Below are 25189 nucleotides of genomic sequence, written 5' to 3'. Positions count from 1 at the left end.
AGCAAATATCAAAAAGAAAAAAGGTTACGATGAAAATAGGATCAATTGCAGGTTTTCAAAAGGAAAGGTGCACAAACTGTCAAATTCACCTTTACCTAGTTGGTATGTAATCGACATTTTTGTTGCCCCTAAAATGTTCTGGGTTTGCATGGCATTTTTCCCTACTCCTCTAAATTTCAACATTTTTTTCAACCTGGGTAAGATGTCACCAGGCCTCGATTCTGGCATCAGTCTTAAGGTTCACTGGCCGTGAGCAAAGCCAACATATTAATCGGTTCTACAATACTTTTTTGCAGACCGCATTTGTGCCAGCAGGGATAGGACTAGGGCAATGAGACTCTTGCCCTTGTGGGTGAAGAGGGGCCCCCAGCCCAGAGTGTGTGAGAAAGCAGGGCGCGTGAGGAAGGCTTCCTGGAAGAAGTAACGTCAGCTGCATCCTAGAGTGAGCCAGAGATGGAAGCCAGGGGGCAGCACGGTGGGATAGAAATCAGGGACAGGAGGGAGAGGACGAGAAAGAGACAAAGACATGGTGCATCAGTCACTCCTCCCTAGGACGACACCTGACACTGGCAACTCAAAGGAGAGAGATTTATTTGCTCAGTTTCAGCCGGTGCAGTCCATGGTCAGCTGGTTTCAAGGCAGAACCAGCATGGTGGAAGGGCCTGGTGGCTGGGCAGAAAGGGAAGGGTACTTAGCAGGCCAGGAGCCCAACGGCACTGGCTGGGCACAGGCCGCCTGGCCGTTCTCAATAGAGAGCACACATGCACACACAGCCGCAGCGGGCAACACGTGAGGGTGGTCTGTGGCTGCCCTGATGACTTCTGAAGGCCAGGGCAGGCCCTGAGGCCAGAGGCCACTGAAGCAGAGCGGGCCGGGCACCATGCATCTTCCACTCAGTGTTATTTATCTCCACCCGGCAGGAATTTCCCCCCATGAAACGTCACAGCAGCTGCACTTCTTTCTTTCTTTCTTTCTTTCTTTCTTTCTTTCTTTCTTTCTTTCTTTCTTTGCTTCCTTCCTTCCTTCCTTTCTTTCTTTTTTTGGGTACCGGGGATCGAACTCAGGACCTTGTGCTTGTGAGGCAGGCAGTGGAACCACTGAGCTAAATCCCCGGCCCAGCAGCTGCATTTCTGATACCAAGGAATTGGCCTGGAGCTGGGCAGACCTGGATGTGAAATCCAGCTTTGTCCCCAGCTCTGTCGGGGACTTAGAGTCGTAACTCCTGCAAGCCAGGGGCTCTTACCTAGGAACTTATATCACAAAGGGGCTTGGGGATTAAATATAACAATATCAAGTAAAGCTGGGAATGGTGGTGCACACCTGCGGTCCTAGCACTCAGGATGCTGAGGCAGGAGGATCACTGTGAGTTCAAGGCCAGCCTGAACTATGTAGAAAGACCTTGTCTCAAACGAACAAATAAATAAACATGTTAAAAACTAGACACTGTTTTTGTTTGTGTGTTTTTGTTTGTGTGTTTTTGTTTTTGTTTTGATGGAACTCAGGGCCTCGCATGCCAGGCAAGTGCTCTACCACTGGGCCCAGCCCCAACCTTTTTTATTTTTTAGTTTGAAACATTAAGTCTCACTAAGTTACTATGTAGCCTAGGCTGGCCTCAAACTTAGGATTCTCCTGCTTCAGCCTCCCAAGTAGCTGGGATTAACACCGCACTCAATTTAACCCTAGATGCAGTTTTTTAAAGGACACCGGAATGATGAACGCATTGTTGGATGGAGCCCTGAGCCAGGCACTGTTTTTCTCCCCCAGGACAGCTAGCAAGAAGTTGCACAAACTTGTTGCTCTTCTATGATGCAGGAGCCTGAACCCGGCCTCTGGCCTGAGCGACACCCCAGCCTTTTCCGTTTGTGTGAATGAGGAGACTGGGCTTTGGGCAGCCGAGGCTTTCCCCTGCCTAAGCTGTGGCGGTGACGGGTACAGATGGCCTTCCGGGGCCTTGGTGACACAGAAGCTGCTGCTGATGTCCGGGCAGAGACAGAGCTGCCTGCCCGGGGTCGCCATAGGCGGCCCGGCGCCTCAGGCTCCCTTGCCGGCTGGCCCAGGGGCTCTGAGCCGGGTCTGAAGGCCCAGCCTCCCTCCCGCTGCCCCATGGCTTCAGCCGGAAGACGCAGCCCTGTGTCCTGAGCTCGGGGTGGGGGCAGCAAATAAAGCTCCAGTCCCCGGCCCAGCTGGGGGCGTTGAGGACACCTTGCGTAGCAGTGCGCGCTGGAGCCTGGCTAGCGGGGAAGGGGACCGGAGAGCGCGCTCTGGTGCTCCGGGACTGGTGCTGCAGGGAGGCCCGTGCAGGGCGAGCTCGGGTCCGCAGGGCCCCGGGGGTTCGCAGCACATGAGCGGCTTCACCCCATGCCCAGCTGCTGGCCCTGCCGAGGCCAAGCTCTGCCCACTCCCGGGACTTTTTGCCACCCCATCACCAACCCGCTCGGCTGTTCCTGCTCCCAACTCGCCTCGGGGCTTGGCCCAGACCGCCTCCCTCTGCTCTTTTTTTAATATAAATTCTTTTATTGGTACATTTTAGGTATACAACACGTTTACATTTATCACTGGGTGCTTGTACCTGTACACGATGTATCTTGGTTCTTATTCTTTCCCCATTACCTGTGCGCCCTTCACCCCTCCACCCTTCCCTATTTACAAAGACTTTGTTTCCATTTTTTCTTTCTCATCATTTTTCGTTTCCCTTCTTCCCTTTCCCCTTCCCCTCCCACCACCCCTATCCCTTTGGACCTTTTCCTATTTCAAATTATCAATTATTCGTTTTAATCATTTTTGTCCTTATTCACACTCTCAGTTTCTCACACTAGAGAAACCATTCGGTATTTACACGTGTGTGTGTCCTGTCCATTTCACCTAAGAGGATGCCTCGATGTGCGGCCAAGCCTCAGCCTCCAATCCTGGCTACCCGGGAACATGTGTGACCCTGACAACCCGGCGTTTTCCATCTGTTGGGCACCGATCAAATGGTGGCAAACACACAGAGCTGCAGTTCGGACTGCCCAACCCACCCTGGGGCCTGGCACAGGCGCCTGCTGCGGCCGGGTCCCCGAGGCTGTCCGACATCCCTGCTCCCAGGGCCCACCCCCCACCCCCACCCCAGGACAAGTCATCTGCTTTGTGTCCCCGGCACCTGGCTGCTCCCAAAGGAAGCCCCCCTGGCAGGCCTGACCCCTGTCCCGGGGTGGCATTTCTCATGGAGCTGGGGCCGGGGCGTCCCACATCAAGGTGGCAGCCCATTCCACACTGGGTTCTGTTCCTGGCCCTTTCCAGCTGTCTGCTCGCACTGGGCTTTGTGTGGCAGTGGCAAGGCTGCCCTCTGGGGTCCTCAGCAGGGCACTAACTCCATGTGTGAGGCGCCACCCTCATGCCCTGCTGCTCCTCCAAACACCACCACTCTGCAGCTGAGTGTTCAGCCTGCAGGTCCCGGCCTTCGCAGACTTACGCTCTGATGCGTCTCCTGACCTTGAGTGGAGAGGCTCAGGAAGTATTTGTAGAATGAAAGCATGATTAAAATCAGACAACACTGAGCTCTGAGCTTCCCCGTGAGATCCCAGCCGCACGCACAGCCGCAACGCAATGGGGCATTTGCTGAGGAACCCAAGGTGCCATGCACCACAGGGACCTCTTTGTGCAACTCTGACTTCACAGCTTCCCGGGAGAAGGAGCGGCTTAACACACAGGAGCCATCACATCTAGGACCCAAAGGACACATGTACGGCAGCAGTTTTAGGGCTAAGGATTAGCATTTCCCGTCGAGGAGGAAGAAACGGAGGCGAAGCAATTTGTGGTCACAGAGTTAGCGGTGGAGTGAAGACAAGGACCCAGTCCACCTGGTAGCAAAAGCCTCGCCCTTAACACCCGAGTCTCTTCCTCCAAACCTGGAGCCCCGGGCTGAAGATTTCAGCCTCTGCTAATTCACAAGGCCCAAGGGCCTATTCTACAGTATTTCCTGCCTTGAGCTAGTCTGCCAGGGTTTAGTATGGAGAACCTTTCTAACTTAATTACCTCATCAACCCTAGGGAAGTTCGGGTTTTCAGGAGTCTTGAGTTTCACCCGGAGTGCTAATTCTATTTCCTCTATTAGCTGGCTGGGCTGCACCTGGCCGTGCCTCACCTGCTGGGAACCAGAGGCTGCCAAGCACCCCCCAGCCCCTGCCCCTGCCCTCCTGAGAGGAGCGGCTGCTGAGGACCCAGGCCTGGAACCCAGGCCTTTGGCTGAGGGCACGGCTGCTGGCAGGGAGCTCTCTCCCCGTGGGAACGGGGCTGCGACGCTGGCTCAGACTGGGCCACACCTGCTGCTCCTCTGCTCAGATTCCTTCAGAACCTTGACCCAGGCAGAGCCTAGCTATGGGACGAGACCCTGAACTCAGGAAAGACACACATTTCACTGCATAAAAATCCCCAAACAGCCAGCATGGGGGCACACATCTGGGAAGCCCAGGCAGGAGGATTGCTGAGAGTTTAAGGCCAGCATGGGCTACGTAGTAAGACCCTCAGGGATCTTCCTGCCTCCGTTTCCCAAGTGCTGGAATTGCAGGTGTGGGCCGCCACGCCCAGCTTTCAAAATTTTTTGTGCAAAAAAAAAAGAATACACAACATCAGCACAAAGACAATGATCTGCCCAGGAAAATGTAATCGTGCCACGCACAGGGACCTCATCCACTCTCGGAAGGTCCTCTGGTAGAACTGGGAGGAAGAGGACAGAAAGCAGAAAGCAGGAGGCAAAAGGCAAAGCCCAGAGAGTCGCCGGGCAAAATACAAAGGCCCAGAAGGCGAGGGGGTGTTGGTCTTACTCAAGGAAAAGTGAAACCGCACGGAGCTTCTGTTCCGCACTGAGCAGGTTGCCCGATTCCGAGCCCGACCACACAGCCTGCTGAGGAGCTGTGGGAAGGGGGACCCTCCCACCTCCCTCAGAAGGTCGGGTGACAGGACCTGGAAGTCCCGGGAGCCCTTTATGCAGCCCTTCACGTCTGGGAGCTGATCCTACAGCCACACCTGGACACATCCAAATGATGTCATTTGTCTCCTCAGGTCTGTGAAAGCACAAATTTACAGAGCCCAGGGGTTCACGTGAGGCCCTAAATTATGCTACAACCTCTCGGTAGAATACTATGCACCAGTGAAAAAGGATTTAAACAAACAAACAGGAGAATGAAGATGCTTTCTGCATTCTCACTGACACGGAACACTCCGGGGTTCGTAATTCAGTGAGAACAGCAAGTCTCATACAGTGCACACAGAATCCTACTTTTTTGTGTAAGAAAGTGGCAAAAAAGAAAATACATTTATGTTTACTTTTGCATGAGGAAATACTGGAAGAATGTAAAATAAACTAATAAATATGCTGGCCAGCAGGAAGCTAGAGGGTGGGGTGAGGAAGACAGGAGAAATCTTCTTCATGAGATCTTTTTAGAGATTTTGAGTTTGGGACCCTATGAATGCATTATGTATTAAATGCAAATTAAACCACTCCTGTCCACAAGTTTCGTGGCTTTAGATAGACCAACCCCCTCCCGCAATGCATATAAAACTAGAGCCCTTCCTTGGTTCTGGGCCCAGCCTGTGGACACAAGTCCACTGAGCCGGTGTGCACCTAAATAAATCCTCCTGTGTCGCCCACTGGTCTCTCTGAGGGCTTAAATTCTGCAGTAGCCTGAGATACGCCAGGCCCTGGATTTGATCCCCAGCCCTGCGGGAGTAAGTAAGCAGATACATTAATTGAATTAAAGCAGTCTAGGAGCTCTCCCCTGTAGCTAACTGCCCTGGACCACATTTCCCCTTCTCTGGACCCCTTTATGAAGTCACAAGCCCCCCGCTGGCTAATAAACGAAGTGTGCTGGGGCAGTTGAATGAGAGACATCTGCAGGTCCCCTTCTGTGACCTGCTATGGGTGCTACTGAATATGACAGTGATGGATCTTGTCCCCTGGGGACCCACTGTGACCCGGGGACTAGGCCATCCTGCCACTGAACCCAAATCTTTGCCTTTCCTCTGCTCTCAATATCCTGGGTCACTGCCAGGGAGGAACAGCCATGTCACGTCAGGGAGGGGTTGGAGGGCACAGGAAGGGGAGTTCAAGTCAAAGGATGGAGTGAGCTCATTGGATTTAGACACAGGGAACTGGTGGCCTGGAGGTGACAGCATGTGACCTTCTCGGTCAGATCGGACATGCTGTGGTCCCCAAGAATGGAGACAAGAACCCCAAAGACCCCGCTGAGTTCCTGCTCTTTGGACCCCTCTTACAACCCCACCCCTCCAGGTTCTCCATTCTTCTGACACAGCCCCACCTACAACTTCAACATGGGCCAGGACAAGGCCCCAGAGTGCCTCCTGGACTGGTCCTCTTGCACTGAACTTCCAGGTTAACCTTAAAAACGTGACCTCATCTGTCACTCCTCCACCCAGCTCTTTGGTGGCAGTGGAGCCATCGAATTCTTAACCGCTCGCTTGGCATTCAAGCACCTCCACAGTGTGGCCCAAACTCACACCCCCAGCCCGTTCCCATGATCCTTCACTTCTCTGCTCAATGCAAACCTGAGCTCTCAGGACGGGACCCAAGGCTCTGCATCTCCACTCCTTCAGCATCACTGCAGGGAGCCCACAGCTCATGCAAATCCACCTCCTCCGTGAAGCCTGCCCAGCCACCTTCCAGCCTGAGACCTCCCCAGTGGGTCTCTGGAGCCCAAGGGGGCCGCTGGCGGCCAGGGATCAAGCACCACTCGAATGAAACTATCACACTCAGCTTTGTGCCATCCAAAGTCATGTGTGTGGCCAGACTTCCGGATTAAGGGTTCCTGGGCAGCAGGGACCCACAGAACTCATGCAGTAGAAAGCGAGCCAGAGATAAAGCCTGATGGCTCTATGTTCCAGTACTGACTATCACTCACTCACCGTGGCACCAAATAAACCAAATAAGCTCTGGATTTCAGTTTACTCATCTGTGACATGGGGATTGAAAAACATCTCCCTTCCGGAGGATTCAGAGGTTAGGACAATGTCTAGCATGCTACCTGGTGCCAAATGGATTTAACTTCGGCTTTCTGCTCTGAGTTCCCTCGCAGCCCAGGGGGTGGCACTCAGGGAACCTGGCCCAGGTCCTGGGGGACATCTGTCCCACCTGCAGTGAGGCCCTGTCCCTGCGGGGTTGCTGTCTGGAGTCACCAGAGTCCTACCTGCGTAAACCTCTGCTGACATCGTCCAGATGGAACACGAGGAAGGGAGGATTTCCCAGACCCAAGCAGCCGCAAACAAGCCACACACCCTGGGTTGGCATCTTTACCCGCCAGGCCTTTAGGACCAGCTTCTGGTGGAGGGTTTTCCTCTGACTGCATCCCACCAAAATGAACCCCGATTCCCCAGGCCCGCCAGGTCTCTAGCCTCCCCATGATGCCAGTCCTGTGTGGCTTGCTGAAGGGGACGGGACAGGAAGAGCTGGACAGAAATCAGAAGGCCTGGGCCACACTCCCAATTCTGCCACTGCGTGGGAGAAGTGGCTTCCTCCTCCACGCCCCCAGGCCTTCCCGGCGAGGTAGGAAAGCAGGGCCGGTGATCTGCAAACTCTCAGGCCAATTCTAGGGAAACGAAGGGAGTCTTCTGCCTCACCAAGTACCACACTGTCACCCTGGCCCAGACCCGTGGCGCTGGGGCCTCAGCCGGCTGGCGCCTGTCCTCCTGGTGCAGAAGGCGGGTTTCTCTCAAGGCAGCCTGGGAAGTCTCACTCACCTGCTGGTCCTCGTCCTGAGGTCACAGCAGATCTCTGAGCCACCACCGACGGCCAAGCCTCCTTTTTCCTGTCTAGCAGCTGAGCCCCCAGACTCACTGAAGGAAGCAACGAGGTGCCACAGGCAAGCCTGCTGCTTTCAAGCCAAGAGTGGCAAACTTTTGCACAGAGGGCCTGAGCGGCTATTTTAGGCATCCAGGGTCACACATAATCTGCATCTTTTCTTCTTTTTCACCCCTGACATTGTTTTTTAATGTAGACGTGGGATCCATGAAAACAGGCCACAGGCCGGATTTGGCCTGTGGATGGTCTGACACTCACAACCCTATTCTTTTGAGAATTATTTTCTCTCTCATTTTCTTTCCAGCTACATGTGATAGGAGTTCTGGACAAAAAATAAATAAACAAACAAAAAGAGAAGTAAAATAAGTCTGCTGGGGGCTTCTGTCTTAAGATGAAAGGAAGACTCACAAGAAGAAAGCTAACTGGTTCCTCCCCCTTACTCTGTTTTCCTGTCTTGGATATAGAGCTGACGCTGGACCTGTGCAGTCATCCTGTAATTCTGAGGCACTAACACGAGGACAAAACACTAATAATTAGGGGAGCAGCAGAAAGGCATACAGAGCCTGGTCCTTGATGGTGTTGAGCTATTGAATAAACCCAGGGCCTTCCTACCTCTCATCTTTGATTAGATAAGATAATAAATGTGTACATCATCTAAACCACTGTCAGATTTCTACCCATAATAATCCCAAGCATTCTTAATATAGTAAATCTGGAAGCTTTCCCCCTCTTAATTGAGTTTTCAAACTGGGACCATTTTCTGTGCCCAAACTGGAGTTCCAATTGTGATCCCACGGGGTGTCTGTTCAGGCAGGTGAATGAGGACTGAGCAGGGGTGGAAGCAGGCATGACCCAGCCTCCGAGAGGGGCGCTGCGTTCCTATCCCTCCCCTCGGACGGGGATAAGAGCTCTGAGTCTGATGCACCAGGATCCACTAGGTTCCGAGAGGCAGAAGATGCACGGCCCAGAAGGCCAAAGTTCAAAGGTGGACACACGGACCCTGCTCACCCCACCTCTGCCCTGCAGCAGCGACCTCAAGCCCTGCACAGCCCTCTGAACCTCAGTTTCTGCCAGTGCTTGTGACAATAAACACTACCAAGCCCCCTTCAGGACTCCTGTGACATTAACGAGATCGTGGAACTAGGCTTTTCAATGACAGCCACGCACATGTGAGCCGTAAACTTACACATAAAACTTTAGCAACGTATCCTCAGAAAAAGATGGAAAGGAAGCACCAAAAAACCTCAAGAGTGGAGCTACCTCAGGATGGGACTAGAGGTAATGCTTTGCTTTCCTCAGTTTGCTTCTGAAATATTTGGACACATAACTTACAGTTGGGTGACATATTTCTAAATGTAATTTCTGTGTTTTGAATATAAACACAACATGTGAATGGGAACTTCTTTATCTTCTTATATGGGCAGGAGTCAGGTGCCCACTTTTTAGATCTAGCACTGGCGCTGACTTCCTGTGTGATATTAGAATGTCATTTCCCTTCTCTAGGGCTAAGTATCCTGATCTCCACGCTTCTGGCCCAGATCTCCCCATAACAAGGTAGCTCACGCTGGATTTACTCACTCAATAAAAACAACAAGAGCTAGGTAAAATATGTAGAAGCTGGGGTACAAAATCAACACACAAAAATCAGTAGCATTCCTGTATACCCACAATGAACCCACTGAAAAAATCAGGAAAATGATCCCATTCACAACAGCTTGAAAAATTAAGTACTCAGGAGTCAACCTAACCAAGGAGGAGAAAGAATTCTATAACGAAAATTATAGAACTCTGAAGAAAGAGGATGTTAGAGAACGGAAAGACCCCACTTGTGCATCAGCAGAACAAGGTCATGAAAAGGGCTATGTTACCAGCAGTGATCTACAGAATTCCTGAAATCCCTATTAACATATTCACACCATTCTTCACAGAAGTGGAAAAGATGGCCTGCAGTTCAGACAGGATTATCAAGAACCTGGAAGAGCCAAAGTACTCCTGAGCCAAAGAGCAAGACTGGAAGCTTCACAACACTGGATGTCGAGTTTACTACAAGGTAATAGTAATAGCAAGGTAATAGTATGGTCCTGGCACCAAACAGACGCGTAGGTCAGTGGGAAGGGCAGAGACTCGGGGTCAACCCCATGCACCTGCGCCCACCTGGTATTTTGAAAAGAGGTCAAAAACCTGTGGAGAAAGGACAGGCTCTTTACAAATGCTGCCAGGAAAACATGATATCCACCTGCAGAGGACTGAAACTAGATCCCTATCTCTCACTCTGAACGAAAATCAAATCAAAATGGATCAGAGAACTAGATATAAACTCGGAAACTTTGAGACTTCTGGAAGACAGGAAACACTTGAACCCACAGGCACAGGCAAGGACTTCTGAACAGAATTCCAACAGCAAAGGAAATAATGTTAAAAATCAAATTAAAAAGCTTCTGCACAGCAAGGAAAACAATCAGCAGAGCAAAGAGAATCTGCAGATTGGGAGAATTTTTTTGCTAGCTACTCTTTAGATAGAGGACTAATATCTAGAATATATAAAAATCTCAAAATATTAACCCCCCAAAAACAAATGACTCAATTCAAAAATTGGTGAAAATACTGAATAGACACTTCTCAAAAAAGCACAAATGGGTAATAATTATATGAAAAAAATTTCAACATCTTTCGCCATTGGAGAAAAGCAAATCAGAACAATTTTGAGATTCCATTTCACCCCAGCCAGAATGACTGTCATTGAGAACACAAAACATCGGATGACGGTGAGGAGAAGGAAGCTACACCATCGGAGGGAAGGTAAACTAGTACGACCACTGTGGAAATCAGAATGGAGGCTCCTCACCAGACTAAGGCTAGAATTCCATTTGACCCAGCTACACCTCTGGCATATTACTGAAAGAATTAAAGACACCGCCCCACAGGAAATCATGCATGGTGCTGTGGTTCATATCTAGGTGTCGCCCGAAGCCTCATGAGCTCAGCCTTGGGGAGGTGATCGGATCACGGGGGCATACAGCTGACTAGCTGTTAGGAGGTGTGATCTGATGGGAAAAGGAGGTCACTGGGTGTGACCGGAAGGGTTCACCTCCTTCCTCTCTCAGCTTCCCATCCACCATGCTCTGAGCAGCTCCCCTACTCCAGGCCCTTCCACCATGCCGTTTGTGTCTGGGAGCAGCTGACCACAGGCTAAAACATGAGCCAAGGTAAATCTTCCCCTCCTTTAAGCTGCAGGTGTTGGGTGTTTTGTCCCAGCAACAAGGAGTGACTAAGATACATGCCCTTTGATAGCAGTGCTTTCCTTTGATTCACAGGAACTAAGCTCTGGAAACAGCCTAGTTGCCCGCCAACAGATTCCTACAGAAAATGTGGTATATACGCACAATGGAATTTTATTCAAAAATAAAGAAAAATGAAATCATGTCATTTGCAGGAAAATGAATGGAACTGGACACCATCATGCTAAGTGAAATAAGCAAAACTCAGAAAGTGAAATATCACACATTTACTCATATATGAGAAATAAATATATTAATCTGAAATGAAATAAATTAATGGATAAAATAAAGAAGAGCTGACAGAAAACGCTGATAGACTCTTGGAGAGGAGGAAGTGGATGGGGGAAGGGAGCAGAAGGAGGGGACTGAAAGTGCTCAGGATATTTTGGGTGCAGTACCAATTCCCTCAACAAAATCACTACCCTGTATTATAAATGTGCACTCCAGAAAATGAGCACAGCTATCCGAAGGCATGGATGAGCAATCGGTGCAGGAGGCCTGGAGATGGACACTACCCACCTTGGCAGAAAGGGTGCACAGCAGGTGAGCTCCACCTTCACCCACACTTGCCCAAGGGTCTTTTTTAAACCACTGTGCTGGACACAGGAGCAAGGGAACAGAACAGTCTACTGAGCGAAGGGTGCTAAGGTCAGTTTGTGGATGACAGAGGAGCTAAGCTTTGAGGAGCAAAATTCCAGAGAGAAGGAAACTACACAGAAAGAGTCAGACACCTGAGGAGGAGAGAGAAAAATCTGCATTCAAATCCCACCCAGTCTCTAGCTCACTCCTAAGCTGTACACGGACAAGGTGAGGAACCAGGAAAGCAAGGGGAAAACACCAGTGAAAAGCTCCTGATCCAAAGGGAGCTTGGTACATACCCAAGGCTTTCGGCCCTGGGTCCAGAAAGTGAAGGCCACATCCTGGTGCATGGACAAAACTGAGACAGGCGAGATCTGCCCAAGGCTTGGCAGGACCAACAGGATCCTCCGGTTCTCATTCACTGCTGGAGTGAACTTAAGGCTCGTCAGAGCCAGCACCTCCATCCTGAGGCTGCTCAGCTGTGCACCCTGGTATTCAGCAGCCAGAAGGCACTGCTGAAAAACAGGGCCAAAGGATGGAAACCCAAGAGGAAAAAAGCAAATAATAGACATAGGTCCTGAGATGATTCCAATAGTGGAATTATCAGAGAAGGACTTTAGAGTGACCATGGCTAATATACTCAGAAGTGATAGAGGACATGATGGTCAAAACTGAGGGAATGGTGAACAAAACAGAAGAGAACATCAACTGAGATTTGGAAACAATGATAAAGAATCATGGTGAAAATACTGAAAACCAAAGATGAAGTAAAACATCCTAAGAGGGGCCAGGAACACAGAGACACGTTGGATTCAAGGAGTGAAAATCAACCTGATGACTAACTTTTCAACAGATATTTTTGGAGCTCAAAAGGCAATGAAACGATAAACCTAAAGTGTTGACAAGAAAAGAGAAACAAAACAATTTTCACCAACCTCGAATTTTATATCCAGCAAAAATATCCTTCAAAACTATAGATGAGATAGAGACACCTTCCTTGATCTTCACTATACTGCACTGCACTATGAGAAATGGAAAAGAATCTCTAGGAGTTAAAGCAAAAATGCTTTCAGATGGAAACATGGGATGGTGACGAGATACAAAGAACCCTGGAAAGGGTAAATGTGTGAATAAATATTGAATATTTAATACAATAATAATAACAACAACTCGCCACATGTATAACATGTTTACAGGTAAAATACAGCAGAGCAAGAGCCAGAGGGTGGGAGGGAGGTCCCTGAGATGAACCTGACAGAGAGCTGCTATCCTGTGCTCCATGCAGGGCAGGAGTACCATGAAGTCGGCTACGAAGGAGTATGCTGTACTCTCTAGGGTTCCCACTGCCAAAGAGCATGCAATTGGAAAGCTAACAGATGAAAACTTCCCATTAAAGAAAAAGAAAGTCCATTAATCTTTCCCCAAACCTAAAAAGAAATCATGCTGGTGGTGCACGCCGGTAACTCCAGCTCTCTGGGAGGCTGAGGCAGTAGGATCACAAGTTTGAGACCAGCCTGGGCAATTTAGCATCTTAGCAAGATCCTGTCACAAAATTTTAAAAAATAAAATAAAAAGAGCTGAGGCTGTAGCTCAGTGCAAAGGCCCTGGGTTCAATCCTGGGTTCAGTACACAAAACAAAACAACAACAAAAACCCCATAGTGAATCCATTAACTTAATCCCATCAAGACCAGTAATAGCATTAAATTTAAATGGTCTAAATGTTCCCATTCAAGGTGAAGATTATCAGACTGGAGTTTTTAGAGTTATATTTAAAAACCTTAATACTGGGGCTGGGTTTCTAGCTCAGGAGTAGAATATGGACTTAGCATCTGTGAGATCCTGAGTCCATTCCTCAGCACCAAACAAACCAAAACAATGAAAAACTTAATACTGAATACAGTAAGATTGAAAATATACCATAAACCAAGTAAAAGAAAACTGGTATAGTTGTGTTAATATCAAACAAAATGCACTTTAAGGCAAAAGGTATTACTACAGATAAGATAAAAACGTAACAACAACAATAACAATAATAGAATCAGGGTATTTCAACAAGAGGATACAGCAATCTTATATTTCTAAAGAACAAATACTTTAAGATACGTTTTTTAAAACTTAACAAAACTGAAAGGAAATATAGATATAAACATAATTAGAGGTGGGAATTTTAAGGTGTTTGTCTCCATAACTAAGAGGACAAACAACAGCAACAAGGAGACTCTAAGGACCTGGGATGTTTGACTAACGTGATTAACCAGACTGACATGACTGGTACCGAGAGAACACCCTGTTCAGGGACAGCAGACTGCACATCCTTTTCAAGTGCACATGGGCATTTACCAAAATAGACCTTATATTGGGTCAGAAAATCCCAACAACATCAAATACTGAAATCATGCAGCAGATGTTCTCTAACCATAGTGGAGCTAAAATTGAAATCAACAACAGAAAGACCGGAGGAAGACCCTGAATATTTGGAAAGTATCAGCAGGTTTCTAAACAAACTGGCTAAAAGACAAGATCACAAAAAAAATTTCAAAATATGCTTACCTGAGTACAAATAAAATTGTGACATCAGAACTATGGGATACGGTTGTGCTTAGAGAAACATTTATAACTTCAATTTCATATCCTCTAAAATGCTAAAAAATGATCTAAGCATCTACTCCCAAAGCTAGAAAAAGACAATAAAGAGATCAGAAGGAACTGCTAAACACAAGCACAGAAATAAATGCAATAGAAATGTGATACAAGTTGAGAAAAACAAAGTCAAAAGTCAGATCTTGGAAGCCGAATAAAACTGAGGAGGAAAGAGTGAACGTAAATCGCCAATGCTAGAAATGAAAGGAGGCCACGGCTATATACATCCCAAACATCATAAGGACCAAAAGGAAAGTGTCAATACCGTGCCAATAAAGTTAATGAAATTGATTAGCAGTAACAAAACAGGAAATATAAAGATACGAATAATTCTATAGCCATTTTAAAAATTAAACACATCATTAAACACCTGCCCTCAGAGGAACAAGCCCAGGTTACTTCCGTGTTGAAGACTTCCAAATATTTAAGAAAGAAGCCGATCTTATACAAACTCCTCAAAACAGCAGAAAACCAGGAAACGTCCCACCTCTTTTTATGACCTGTTTAGTCTTGATACTGAAACCTGACGAGGACATCATAAGGAATACAGACCAGAGGCCGAAGGGCTGCACGGGCGATCCCTGTGGTTAGGTGCTCTGGGGTGAAGGGCGGATTTAACACTCAGAACTCGGCTGGTGGGATTGGCCCAAGAAAGGAGAGGATGATGGGAGTTTTCCAAATGGGACAGGACTGAGACGTCGGGAGGGGAGGGAACGGGACTTCAAAAGAATTACGATGCGCTAGGCAATGTGGCAGCTTCCCCCTGCGGAACAGCATCATTGCATGCTGCAAACATGGGCTAAAAGAATTAAAATTTTAAAAGGAATGAGAAATAAAGGAGAGAAACACAGGATCATAGTAACAGACGCACAAAAGGTGTTGATAAAATTCGATGCCCATTCAAGAAAATTTTCTTATCTACAAAAATGCTTGTCCACAGCAAACATCACTGAACACTCTGTCTATGGAGCTGGGAACTCGGGGAGGATGCTGCTGTTAATGCTGCCCCGAGCGCTCAGGCAGCGCAAGGCACAGGAAAGAAAAACGCAGAGATTACACTGGGAAATGCAAACTCTCCTTATTCTTAGGTGAGCTGATTTGAGACAGAATAGCATTCCAAAAGGCAAATTCATGATAAGTAAATTTAGCAAAGTGGCAGGATACTGAGTTACTACCCAAGAAATCACATTTTCATGTGGCAGCTACTAATAACTAGAAAAAAATTTAAAATAATAGTACTTACATTAGCAGTGAAAAACATCATTTACCTAGAAATAAATCTAGAGAAAGATGTGCAGAACTTCTAGACTGAAATCCAAAAATTACTGCTAGGAAAAATTAAAGATAATCTAAACACATAGAATGCTAAATATATGAATTACAAATTTAATGTTAGCACACCAGTTTGTCCCACATTTTTTATAGATTTAGTGGAATACCAATATAAAATCCTAGAAATTATTTTTAAGAAAGAATCTTTTAAATTTTATTTTTATTTTTATTAGTGCATGCTTGCAGTAGACGATGCCGGCGTTTAGTGTGTGAAGTTGGTGCGTGCACATAACACATCTTAACTCTTTTCTTGTCTCCTTCCCCTCCCATCCTGCCATGCTCCCTCCAACTGTTGGTCCCTTCCCATTTGGCTCCACAATCTATATGGAAATATTAAGAATGTGAATTACTCAAAACAATCCTGATGAAGAAAAGAAGGGCCACAAGTCTCACACCACTAGACGTCACAACTTGCTATAGAAATACAGGAATAAAGATTATAGTATTAGCTCAAAATAGACAATCAGACCAACAGTTCAGAATAAAGTCCAGATATATGTTCAAATATATATGACCTGTCAGTATGTGAAAAAGATGCTACTGAAATTCCGTGGGTATTGATGACATTTCAGCAAATGATGCTCTATCCATTGGTAATGGACAAGAAAAATTAAAAAACTCTGACCTCTCCTTCACACCATATACAAAAATTCCAGATAGAGTGGTGAAATAAAACTGAAAGGTAAGGGCCAGGGATTTAGCTCAATGGTTTTGCCGCCTGCTGTGCAAGCGCAAGGACCAGAGTTCGATCCCCGGTACCAAAAAAAAAAAATCTTCATGACCTTGAGGTAGGTAATAATTTCTTAAAGTACATGAAAATCACTAACTATAAGAGAAGACTATTGATAAATTGGCCTTCATAAGAATTAATAACTGCTGCTCATCAAGAGTTATCATTAAGAGAATGAAAAGGCAAGCCATGCACTATGAGAAATCTTTGCAATACTTTTACTCAGCAAATATCTCCTATTTATTTATTTATTTATTTAATTTTTTGGTGCTGAGGATCGAACTCGGGTCCTTGCGCTTGCGAGGCAGATGGTGGAACCACTGAGCTAAATCCCTGGCCCAGTATCTCCTATTTATAAAGAACAACTTCTACAAATTACCAAGAAGACAAACAACACAATTAAAAACATATACACATAGGCAAAAGACATGAATAGGTACTTTACAATGTCCAACACACATGGTGAAATTCTGCACTCGTTAGTTATCAGGGAAATACAAACTAGCATGCACCATAGTGCTATACACTGTGTGCCCACGGAATGGCTAACAGTGGAAAGAATGGTTGCACCAAATATGGGCAAGGAGTAATGCAGCTGAAACTTTTATAAAGTGTGGAGGGAGTCTAAATCGGTAAGGCTACTTTAGAAAACCGTCAGAGTCTACTAAAGCTAAGTACACATATATTCCATGATCTAGCAGTTTGATTCCTGGGAAAATACCAGCAGAAATGCATACTCATGACCACCAAAAGAAGTACAGGGATGTTCAGAGCATCAGTCCTTCTCAAACACTTCAGCAAATGGAAGAGACGGGCACACTTCCAAACTCATCCTACAAAGCCAGCCTTCCATGGCACCAAATCCAGACAAAGACCACAAGGAAAGACAACCACAGACCAGAGTCTCTTGTGACTACTGATGCAGATGTCCTCACCAAGCCCTGCTAGAGGAATCGGCAGCGCGTGAAAGGGGTTGTACATTGTGTGCAGCAGAACAAATTCCTTGACAACAAAGATGGTCCAACGTATGAAAATCAATCAGTGCCACATTAACAAAATGAAGGATCATGATCACATGATCAATGACCACATGATCACGTCAACTGGCACAGGAAAAACACAAAGACATTCAAATCCTTTTTGTGGTTTTAAAAAAAACACTCAACAAACTAGAGATAGAAGGGCACTACTTCAAGCTCAACATAATAATTTTTTTTTTTTGGTCCTAGGGATCAAACTCAGGACCTTGTGCCCGAGCTCAGCACAATAAGACTGCATGGAAAACCCACCTCTAACATCATACTCAATGGTAGAAGACTGAACTCTTTTCCATCTAAGATTCAGAACCACACAAGCTTGCCTGCTTTATTGCTTCTTCCTAACATAGTACATAGTACTAGCTAGAGCAATTAGGAAAGAAAAAGAAATGAAAGGATTCTAAGTTGGTAAGAAAAAAGTAAATCATCTCTGTTCACAGATGACATGGATTCTCTAGGTAGAAAATTCCAAAGGTTCCACACATGCCCACCCGTGCACACACACAGACTCACACAGAGACATACACACATACCATGTTAGAACTAAGAGATGAATTCAGGAAAGTTGCAGGATATGAAATCAACACTCAGAAATCACCTGCACTTCTGTGAACTAACAATGAACAATCTGTACAGGAAATTAAGAAAACCATTGCATCATAAAGAATAAAATACTTTGGAATGAATTTAACCCAGACATGTATGCAGAAAAATTATAAAACATTGGAGACAATTAAAGACACCAACAAATGCAAACACATCCTCTGTTCATGGAATGACCAACTTAATATTAAGATGTCAAAACAATGTGATCTACAGATTCAGCAAAACCCAATCAAAATCTCAAAGGTGCCAGGAACTGTGACCTATAAGCCTGCAATCCCAGCAACTTGGGAGGCTGAGACAGGAAGATCACAAATTTGAGGCCATCCTGAGCAACTTAGTGAGACCCTATCTCAAAAAAAATTTAGTAGAATAAAATAAAATAAAATAGACTGGTGGTGTAGCCTCATGAAAGAGCACTTGTTTAGTTAGCATCAGTGAGGCCCTGGGTTCCATTCCCACTACTGCAAAAAGCAAACAAAATCCCAGAGGCATTTTTGAGAAATAGAAAAGCTCATTTTAAAATTCATATGGAATCTCAAGGGAACTTGAGTAGCCAAAACAATCTTGAACAAAAATACCAACACTGGCGATATGACATTTTCTGATTTCAAAACTTACCTCAAAGCTACAGGTGGTTTGGGCATAAAGACAGACATATTGGCTGAAGGAATAGAATAGAAAACACAGAGGAAACCCCCATGTGTATGGTCAAGTGATTTTTTTTATAGTGCTGAGATTGAACCCAGGGCCTGGTGTATGCTGGGCAGGTGCTCCAGCCCTGAGTTACATCTCCAGACATTTTTGACTTTTTGTTTTGAGGCAGGGTTGTGCCAAGTTGCCCAGGATGGCCTGAAACTCATAATCGTCCTGCCTCAGCTTCCTAAGTAGTTGGAATTATATGTGTGTGCCACCACGTGCAGTGGTCAAATGATTTTTGACAAGGCACCAGGACCATTCAGCAGAGAAAGGACAATCTTTTCAATAAATGGAGCTGGGAAAACTGGATATCTACATGTAGAAAAGGAAAGGTGGACCCTTCCCTAACCCTGTAAACAAATATTAACTCCAAGTGGATCACAGACCTAAATGTGAGACATAACATATAAAATCCTTAGAAGAGAACATAGGGCAAAAGTTATACGAAAACGGACTTGACAATTATTTCTTGGATATAGCACCAAAGGAACCAGCAAAAAAACAAAAAAAACAGGGTGCTTTCTGAACATAAAGTACATAGATCTCATGTGAATAGTTTTGTGTGCAACTACTACCTCCAAATAAAAATCTTTCATGCATTAAAGAATACAGTCAACAGAGTAAAAAGGCAATCTATACAATGAGTGAAAATATTTGTAAATCACGTATCTGAGAGGGGGCTAATATTCAGAATGCTTTTTGGTGGTGCTGAGGATAGAAGCCAGGATCCTGCACATGCTAGGCAAGTACTCCACCACTGAGCCACATCCCTGGCCCTAATATGCAGAATGTATAAAGAAATCCTACAACCTAGCAACACAAAAACAACCTGGTAAAAATGGGGCAAAGGACATTTCTCCAAAGAAGATACAGAAATGGTGATGACACATGACCACCGTCATGCCAGCACATGACAAGATGCTGAATATATGAATCATTTGGGAGATACAAATCAAAGCCACAATGAACACGCAAGCTTAAGTATTGTGTGGTTTCTCTTCCATGAGAAACCCAAAGAATAAGTAAAGAGCAAGGTAAAAGACAGATGATAGGAAACAAGGGGACGGATCTTTTGCAAATGACAAGGGGACCAAGAGACAGAGGGATTAAGGAAGAGGAAGGGGGCATAAAAAATGAAGATGTGTTGTGTGTGTGCACCAAATACCCACGATGGATGAGGTTCTGGACTACAAATATGTACTAATAAAAATAAAAGTTTTAAAAAGCCACAATGAGCTGCCATTCCACACTTATGAGGGTGCTTTTTACAGAATCACAAGTGGCGGCCAGGGTGTGGAGAAATTGGAACTCCTGTGCATTTCCGGAGGGGATAAAACTGTGCGGCCCCATGGCAACTAGGTCTGTGATTTCTCAACAACAAAACATGAAATCCCCCTAGGTTCTAGCGACTGCAGTTCTGGGTGTATGCCCAAATCTGTGTCCGCCAGACCGTGCTTCACAGTGACCAAAACCTGGAAGGAACTCAGATGTCCATCAATAGAAGAGTAGATGGAGAAAGTGTGGTCTATCCAAGTCACAAACACAGTCGACCTTAAAAAGGAAGGGGCCGGGGATGTAGCTCAGTGATTCCGCCGCCTGCCTCGCAATCGCAAGGTCCCGAGTTCGATCCCCGGTACCAAAAAAAAAAAAAAAAAAAAAAAGGAAGGGATCTTGTATCTTTTTCTGGATAGGGTTTATACAAGGTGGACACGGTACGTTGAAAAAATTCCTCAAACTATTCATAGAAGAGTCCTGTAGCTTATGTTGAATTTCTCTCAACAGTTTAAAAGTCAGCAGAGCGGTTATGACAGAGGCCATGCCCACATCCAGCACGTTGAACAGATGTCCTGGGGTGGTGGGTGGGAGGCTCCTGGCCAGGCTTTGAGAAAACTGAGCTAAGATTGGGTATATCCCTGACCAGGGCACAAAGATGCTTCTGGCCCTGCGGGAAGTGACACCTCCAATAGGCCAGTCCTCCCGCCCTCCGTTTTTGGTGCATCCTGTGGTCAACTCCAGCTCCCTGGTCTACATCGGGGAGAAAAGTTTCACTTTCCAATAGCAGGACTTTGGTGACGGGAAACAACAACACAGCGACTTTCAACCCACGCGGGAGTGGACAGTGAGTGGCTGTTCCCCTCCCTCATCTGCCCGGTGGGAGCATTGCTAGAATGGGGTCTCTGGGGACACTACGGAAATCCATGCAGAAGGTGAGTCTGCGAACAGCAAGTCGCTGCCATGGCCCTGACTTCCATGTCCGCCTGGCCGGCTTCCACCCCTTCACAGCATGCCCCGGGGAGGGCGCCGCACTTCCGAAATGGCCAGAGGGTCTCTTGTTCCGGGCAGTCGCCCCAGCCCAGCGGTCTAGAGCAAGGCGCTGTCCCCCAGCGGGATGAGGACCGTGTTAGTGTGTCGAGGAGGAGAATTTCAAGCACTTACTTTCATCATTAGAAACATTGCCCAGAGATGCGTGGCTGGAATAACGTTTGTTTTCACTTTCATTGAGACATCTTTCAATCCAGCTCTCTAAAAAACACAAAAAACAACAGAAAAGAAGTCACGGGATTGCTGCGTCTGGAAGGAGACAGGAACATCACAAAAGCAGTTCATCTACAGCTCAGCAAGGCCCCAGGACGCCCCAGAGTGGAAGCGGCGGTTACATGCACCCACAAGCCGCATCGCGGAGATTAGGGTGGAGGCCATGGGGCCGTCAGGACCTCCACTTGGGTATCCCCTGGTCCGGTTCTATGACTTCTGGAGAATTCTGAGACCCCTCCTACCAAATGGGGATTATCTTCCTTTGCAAAGAAGGTATATTCCTGAGAAGTCGTTCAGAAAACACAACTTGGTCAACTGAATCATTGGCGCTGGCTTGCAAACTCGTTTACTAGCAGAATCTTTTCTTCAAATAAAAATGAAAGAAAAGCAAACAAAACCCTGGAGAGGCTGGTTGAATGGAGGAAGGCAGGCAGTCGCCTTCCCCATCCAGTGACCCCAGCATGACCGGAGGCCACAGCGGGAGAAATCAACAGCTCTAGAGGAGCTCTGTAGCACCTTTAAAACCCAAAGGCTATAGTTTTTCTGTCCAGTTTCAAAGGCTGCTGACACACTTTTACAATGAAGCCATAATGCTCATTTCATTTTTAGACCACTCACCATTCATTCATTCATTCAACAGCCACGCATTCTGGCACAGGTGGTACATTAGAGAACAGTTTGAGCACAGTGCAAATGTCGTGTCTCCTTGTGCTCCATTTGTCCATGAGAAACACTAGGTAAATGCAGAGAACTACACGGATTGGAACTGCACCCCACAGGAATGTGCGAAATGCACACCCACCTCCTTTGGTGTCCTAAGTGGCGCCCGCTCACATAACTGCTTTCTGCCTCTCGGTGGTAGTGAGGGAGCTACAACTTTGCTGACACCCGCTTTCAAACTCAGCCTTCTGCCATGCCCAGGGTGAGGCACCATTGCTGCCGTATTTGGGCAGCTTGTCGGCATTTAACGTGTGCAAAACTCTGGGGCTCCTACCTTTTTGTGTCCTGGACAACGTATTTGAGCATTGTACCCTCAATTTGTTTTGCCAGTGAACTCCTGTTTTCTATTGTGCAATTTTGCAGACAGTACTGCTCAGGAAAGCTGATGCACCAAGATGGCGAGATTAGGAAGATGATCACCGTGCACTTTTGAGCGAGACTGTCTCCCACTGGCTTCTGGGTAATACGGGAGCTGGCATGGATTATTTTAACATATGTTCCCTCTTTGAGTCCTTGCAACTCTTGGAAGCAAGGATTTTAATCTCTATTTTTCCTAGAAAGCAACTGAGGCACAGAGGGATCAAGTAAAGTGACCCCTCGTAATTCAAAGAGCCAAGGAAAGGATCACTGGTTAGCACGCAGGTCACAAACTGCAGGCAGAAAAAAGCCAGGCGGTGGATTTGCTACCCAGTGAGGAAAAGCACACGCAACAGCACCAGCAATGAGAAGTGTTGGGTGTTTCGTGTTGTTTAATATTTTCTGTTCCAACAAATATTCTTTTAAAAGCTGCTTCCAAAATTGTAAATAAGTTGGGGGAAGATAGCCAAAGAGCGGAACAAGAGCCAGCTTGTTAGGAGGATATGGAAATCTGGTATTTCCGAGAAAATACTGAGGGGCAGAGAAGCTGAAAACATTAAAATGCACCCCCCTGCAGATATGGAGTGCACAGTGTGGACACACCAGCCGGGAATGCTGGGAAGCTGGGCTGCAGGCCCCTCTGCCTCCCAGAGGGCCCCTGACTGCATCTGCATAGTCCCCTCCGAGTTCCTGAAGGGGTCAGTTCTTGCAGTGAGAGCCCCGAGGAGCGGTGGCCACAAGGGACTCCTGGCCCCGGCTGGAGGACAGCCAGCTCTGAACACAGCCAGCTCCGGCTGTGTGGTACCTGCCCGCCAAGGTTCGAGTCAGTAGGGGCCTCCCTGGGCTCCTGCTTCTCCAGTGCACCCCAGCCAGCACTGGAGGGAGCACGGCGAGGGTACAAGGCCAGGGAAGTATAGCACCATGAGGAAGGCTGGGAGGACCACTCGCCGAGCACCCTCTCTGCCACCCGCTGCTCCCACACAGGTCTCCCTGCCCCAGGCCTTTGGTGTAGCCCCATGGCTCCCCACAATGCTGGGGAAGGGTCTCGGCGGCACACGGAGGACATGGCAAGACCCCCGTCGTGTCTCTTCTTCTGGTCAAAGTGCTCTACTCGCTTCAGCTCATTCTTGGAAGACCTGCCTCCTGCTTCTTCGCCATCTAATCCAGTTGTTTCTGGTGCCTTCTGATTTGTCTGCGTCCAGACAGGCATCTGGCCTCCAGGACAGACTCCGAGGGTCTGGACGGATGCGTGAAATGTGCTGAGTCTGGTGAAGCCGCCACCTGAAGCTCTTGTGCTATCAAGGGTCGGTGTTCCAGGCTGTGTGTGTGTGATGCAGACGTGTCCCACAGCCCCTGGAGCCACAGGTGCATCAAGACATTTGCCTTCTTCCCTAGTGGGGTCCTCAGCAGGGCATCTGCTGCTCGAGTCCCAGGTGCCAGGTTGCTCCATACTACACTCCAGGAGGCCTCTATGCAGGTCAACTGAGGGACAGTTCGTGCACTTTAGAACGATCTTCAGCAATTACTCAACCAGAATGACGCATGTTGACTTCTGGATAAAGTCCTGTGTTCTGCTGCCTTATTTATTTGATCATATGATTTAGTAATAGGAAAGGCCACCATCTATCACACACTTAGGATGGTCAGGCATTGTACAACCTGTTACATGCAGTAACATTTAGATCCTATTATAACCCTATGAGGCAGAGGCTGCTAATAGGCACCTTTTTTTGAGACAAGGTCTTGCTACGTGGTTCAGGCTGGCCTTGAACTCAGTGATCCTCCCAATTGTTGGGATTACGGGCATGCACCACAATGCCCAGCTCTTAATAGGCACATTTATAGATAAGAAAACCAAGGCTCAAAAGATTAGGTCCAGCTGGGGACTTAGCTCAGTGGTTCTGGCACCTGCCTCGAAAGTACAAGGTCCCAAGTTCGATCCCCGGTACCAAAAAAACACACACACAAAAGATTAGGTCCAAAGTCACCCAGCTAGTAGGACACAGGATCAGCACTCACCCTGGAGTCATAACCGCAGTGCTCACTGAAGTGTGAACTGAGCTCCCTCTGTGTCCTGCGCAGTCCCTAGAACACAGGATGCAGCGCAGCCGGCCTTGTGTTAGCATTTCTCTACCCCTCTCCCATGTTGTAATTTTGCTGAATTCCTTTCCATACTTCTTCATCAGTCTCGCATCTCCCGAAGGCGGCTCATTTGATTCTTTCTTTGGACTCCCTACCACTGTGTGGGATGAAGCAGTGGTGGTGAACCGATGGCACACGTGCTGCAATGGGCTGTTTGTATCACTGAAAGCTCTGAAAGGTTCGCCATCGCTGGTAGAAAGGGTTCCTGTGGCCTGAGCGATGTCACCTTAGTGACAAGCATGATGTAAGCGAGGAACACGAAGTGTGTAAGTAGACCCACCTGACAGCTGTAGCGTTTCTTAACTGTTTTCTTCCTTATCAAGTAGAAAGTGTGCCACACATCAATGGTGATTTTCCAAATGCAACAAATATCTCTTTTGTACCTTCTAGAAACAAGAAGCTGCACTGAAGAGAAGCCGTGGGTGACGGAGGCACGAGAAAGCCTGGCCCCTCCCTCTGATCACCGTCCAGAAAGCGGACAGGCTGCTTCCTGAGCTCAGGCAGACATGGCTTGTCACCCTGCCCTCCTTCCTGCACACAGGGCCCACGCTGTGGCCAGCCTCTGGACGCGCCTGGTACAGATGTGCTGTTGAACATGCTACACTTCTCCAGAACAACATGAAGCCCCTACTGTGTGCAGTGCTGGGAAAGGCATCTTCCCACGAAAGCTTCCCAAACGAAACCTCAGAACAACACTGCATGGTGGTTTTTTGTTTTGTTTTTTTGGTACTGGGGATCAAACTCA

At 47.2% G+C, this 25189-nt stretch overlaps 1 protein-coding gene across 3 annotated transcripts in view; it reads right to left on the bottom strand.

Annotated features, from left to right (window-relative positions):
* Window positions 1-25189, bottom strand: part of Rfx4 (regulatory factor X4) — a 146634-nt gene that overhangs the window by 103632 nt on the left and 17813 nt on the right. For all 3 annotated transcript variants that reach the window (XM_021258377.2, XM_021258376.2, XM_004844808.3), the window contains exon 2: window positions 21127-21213. In XM_021258377.2, the coding sequence (XP_021114036.1) occupies window positions 21127-21213 (87 nt within the window). The remainder of the gene's footprint in view (window positions 1-21126; window positions 21214-25189) is intronic.

The sequence above is a fragment of the Heterocephalus glaber genome, unplaced genomic scaffold, assembly GCF_053883595.1.
Source record: "Heterocephalus glaber isolate CG9 unplaced genomic scaffold, H.glaber_assembly_v1.0 deba00001572, whole genome shotgun sequence".
NCBI lineage: Eukaryota > Metazoa > Chordata > Mammalia > Rodentia > Bathyergidae > Heterocephalus > Heterocephalus glaber.
The sequence above is the reverse complement of the archived record's forward strand: the minus strand, read 5'-3'. Positions and strand labels throughout refer to the sequence as shown.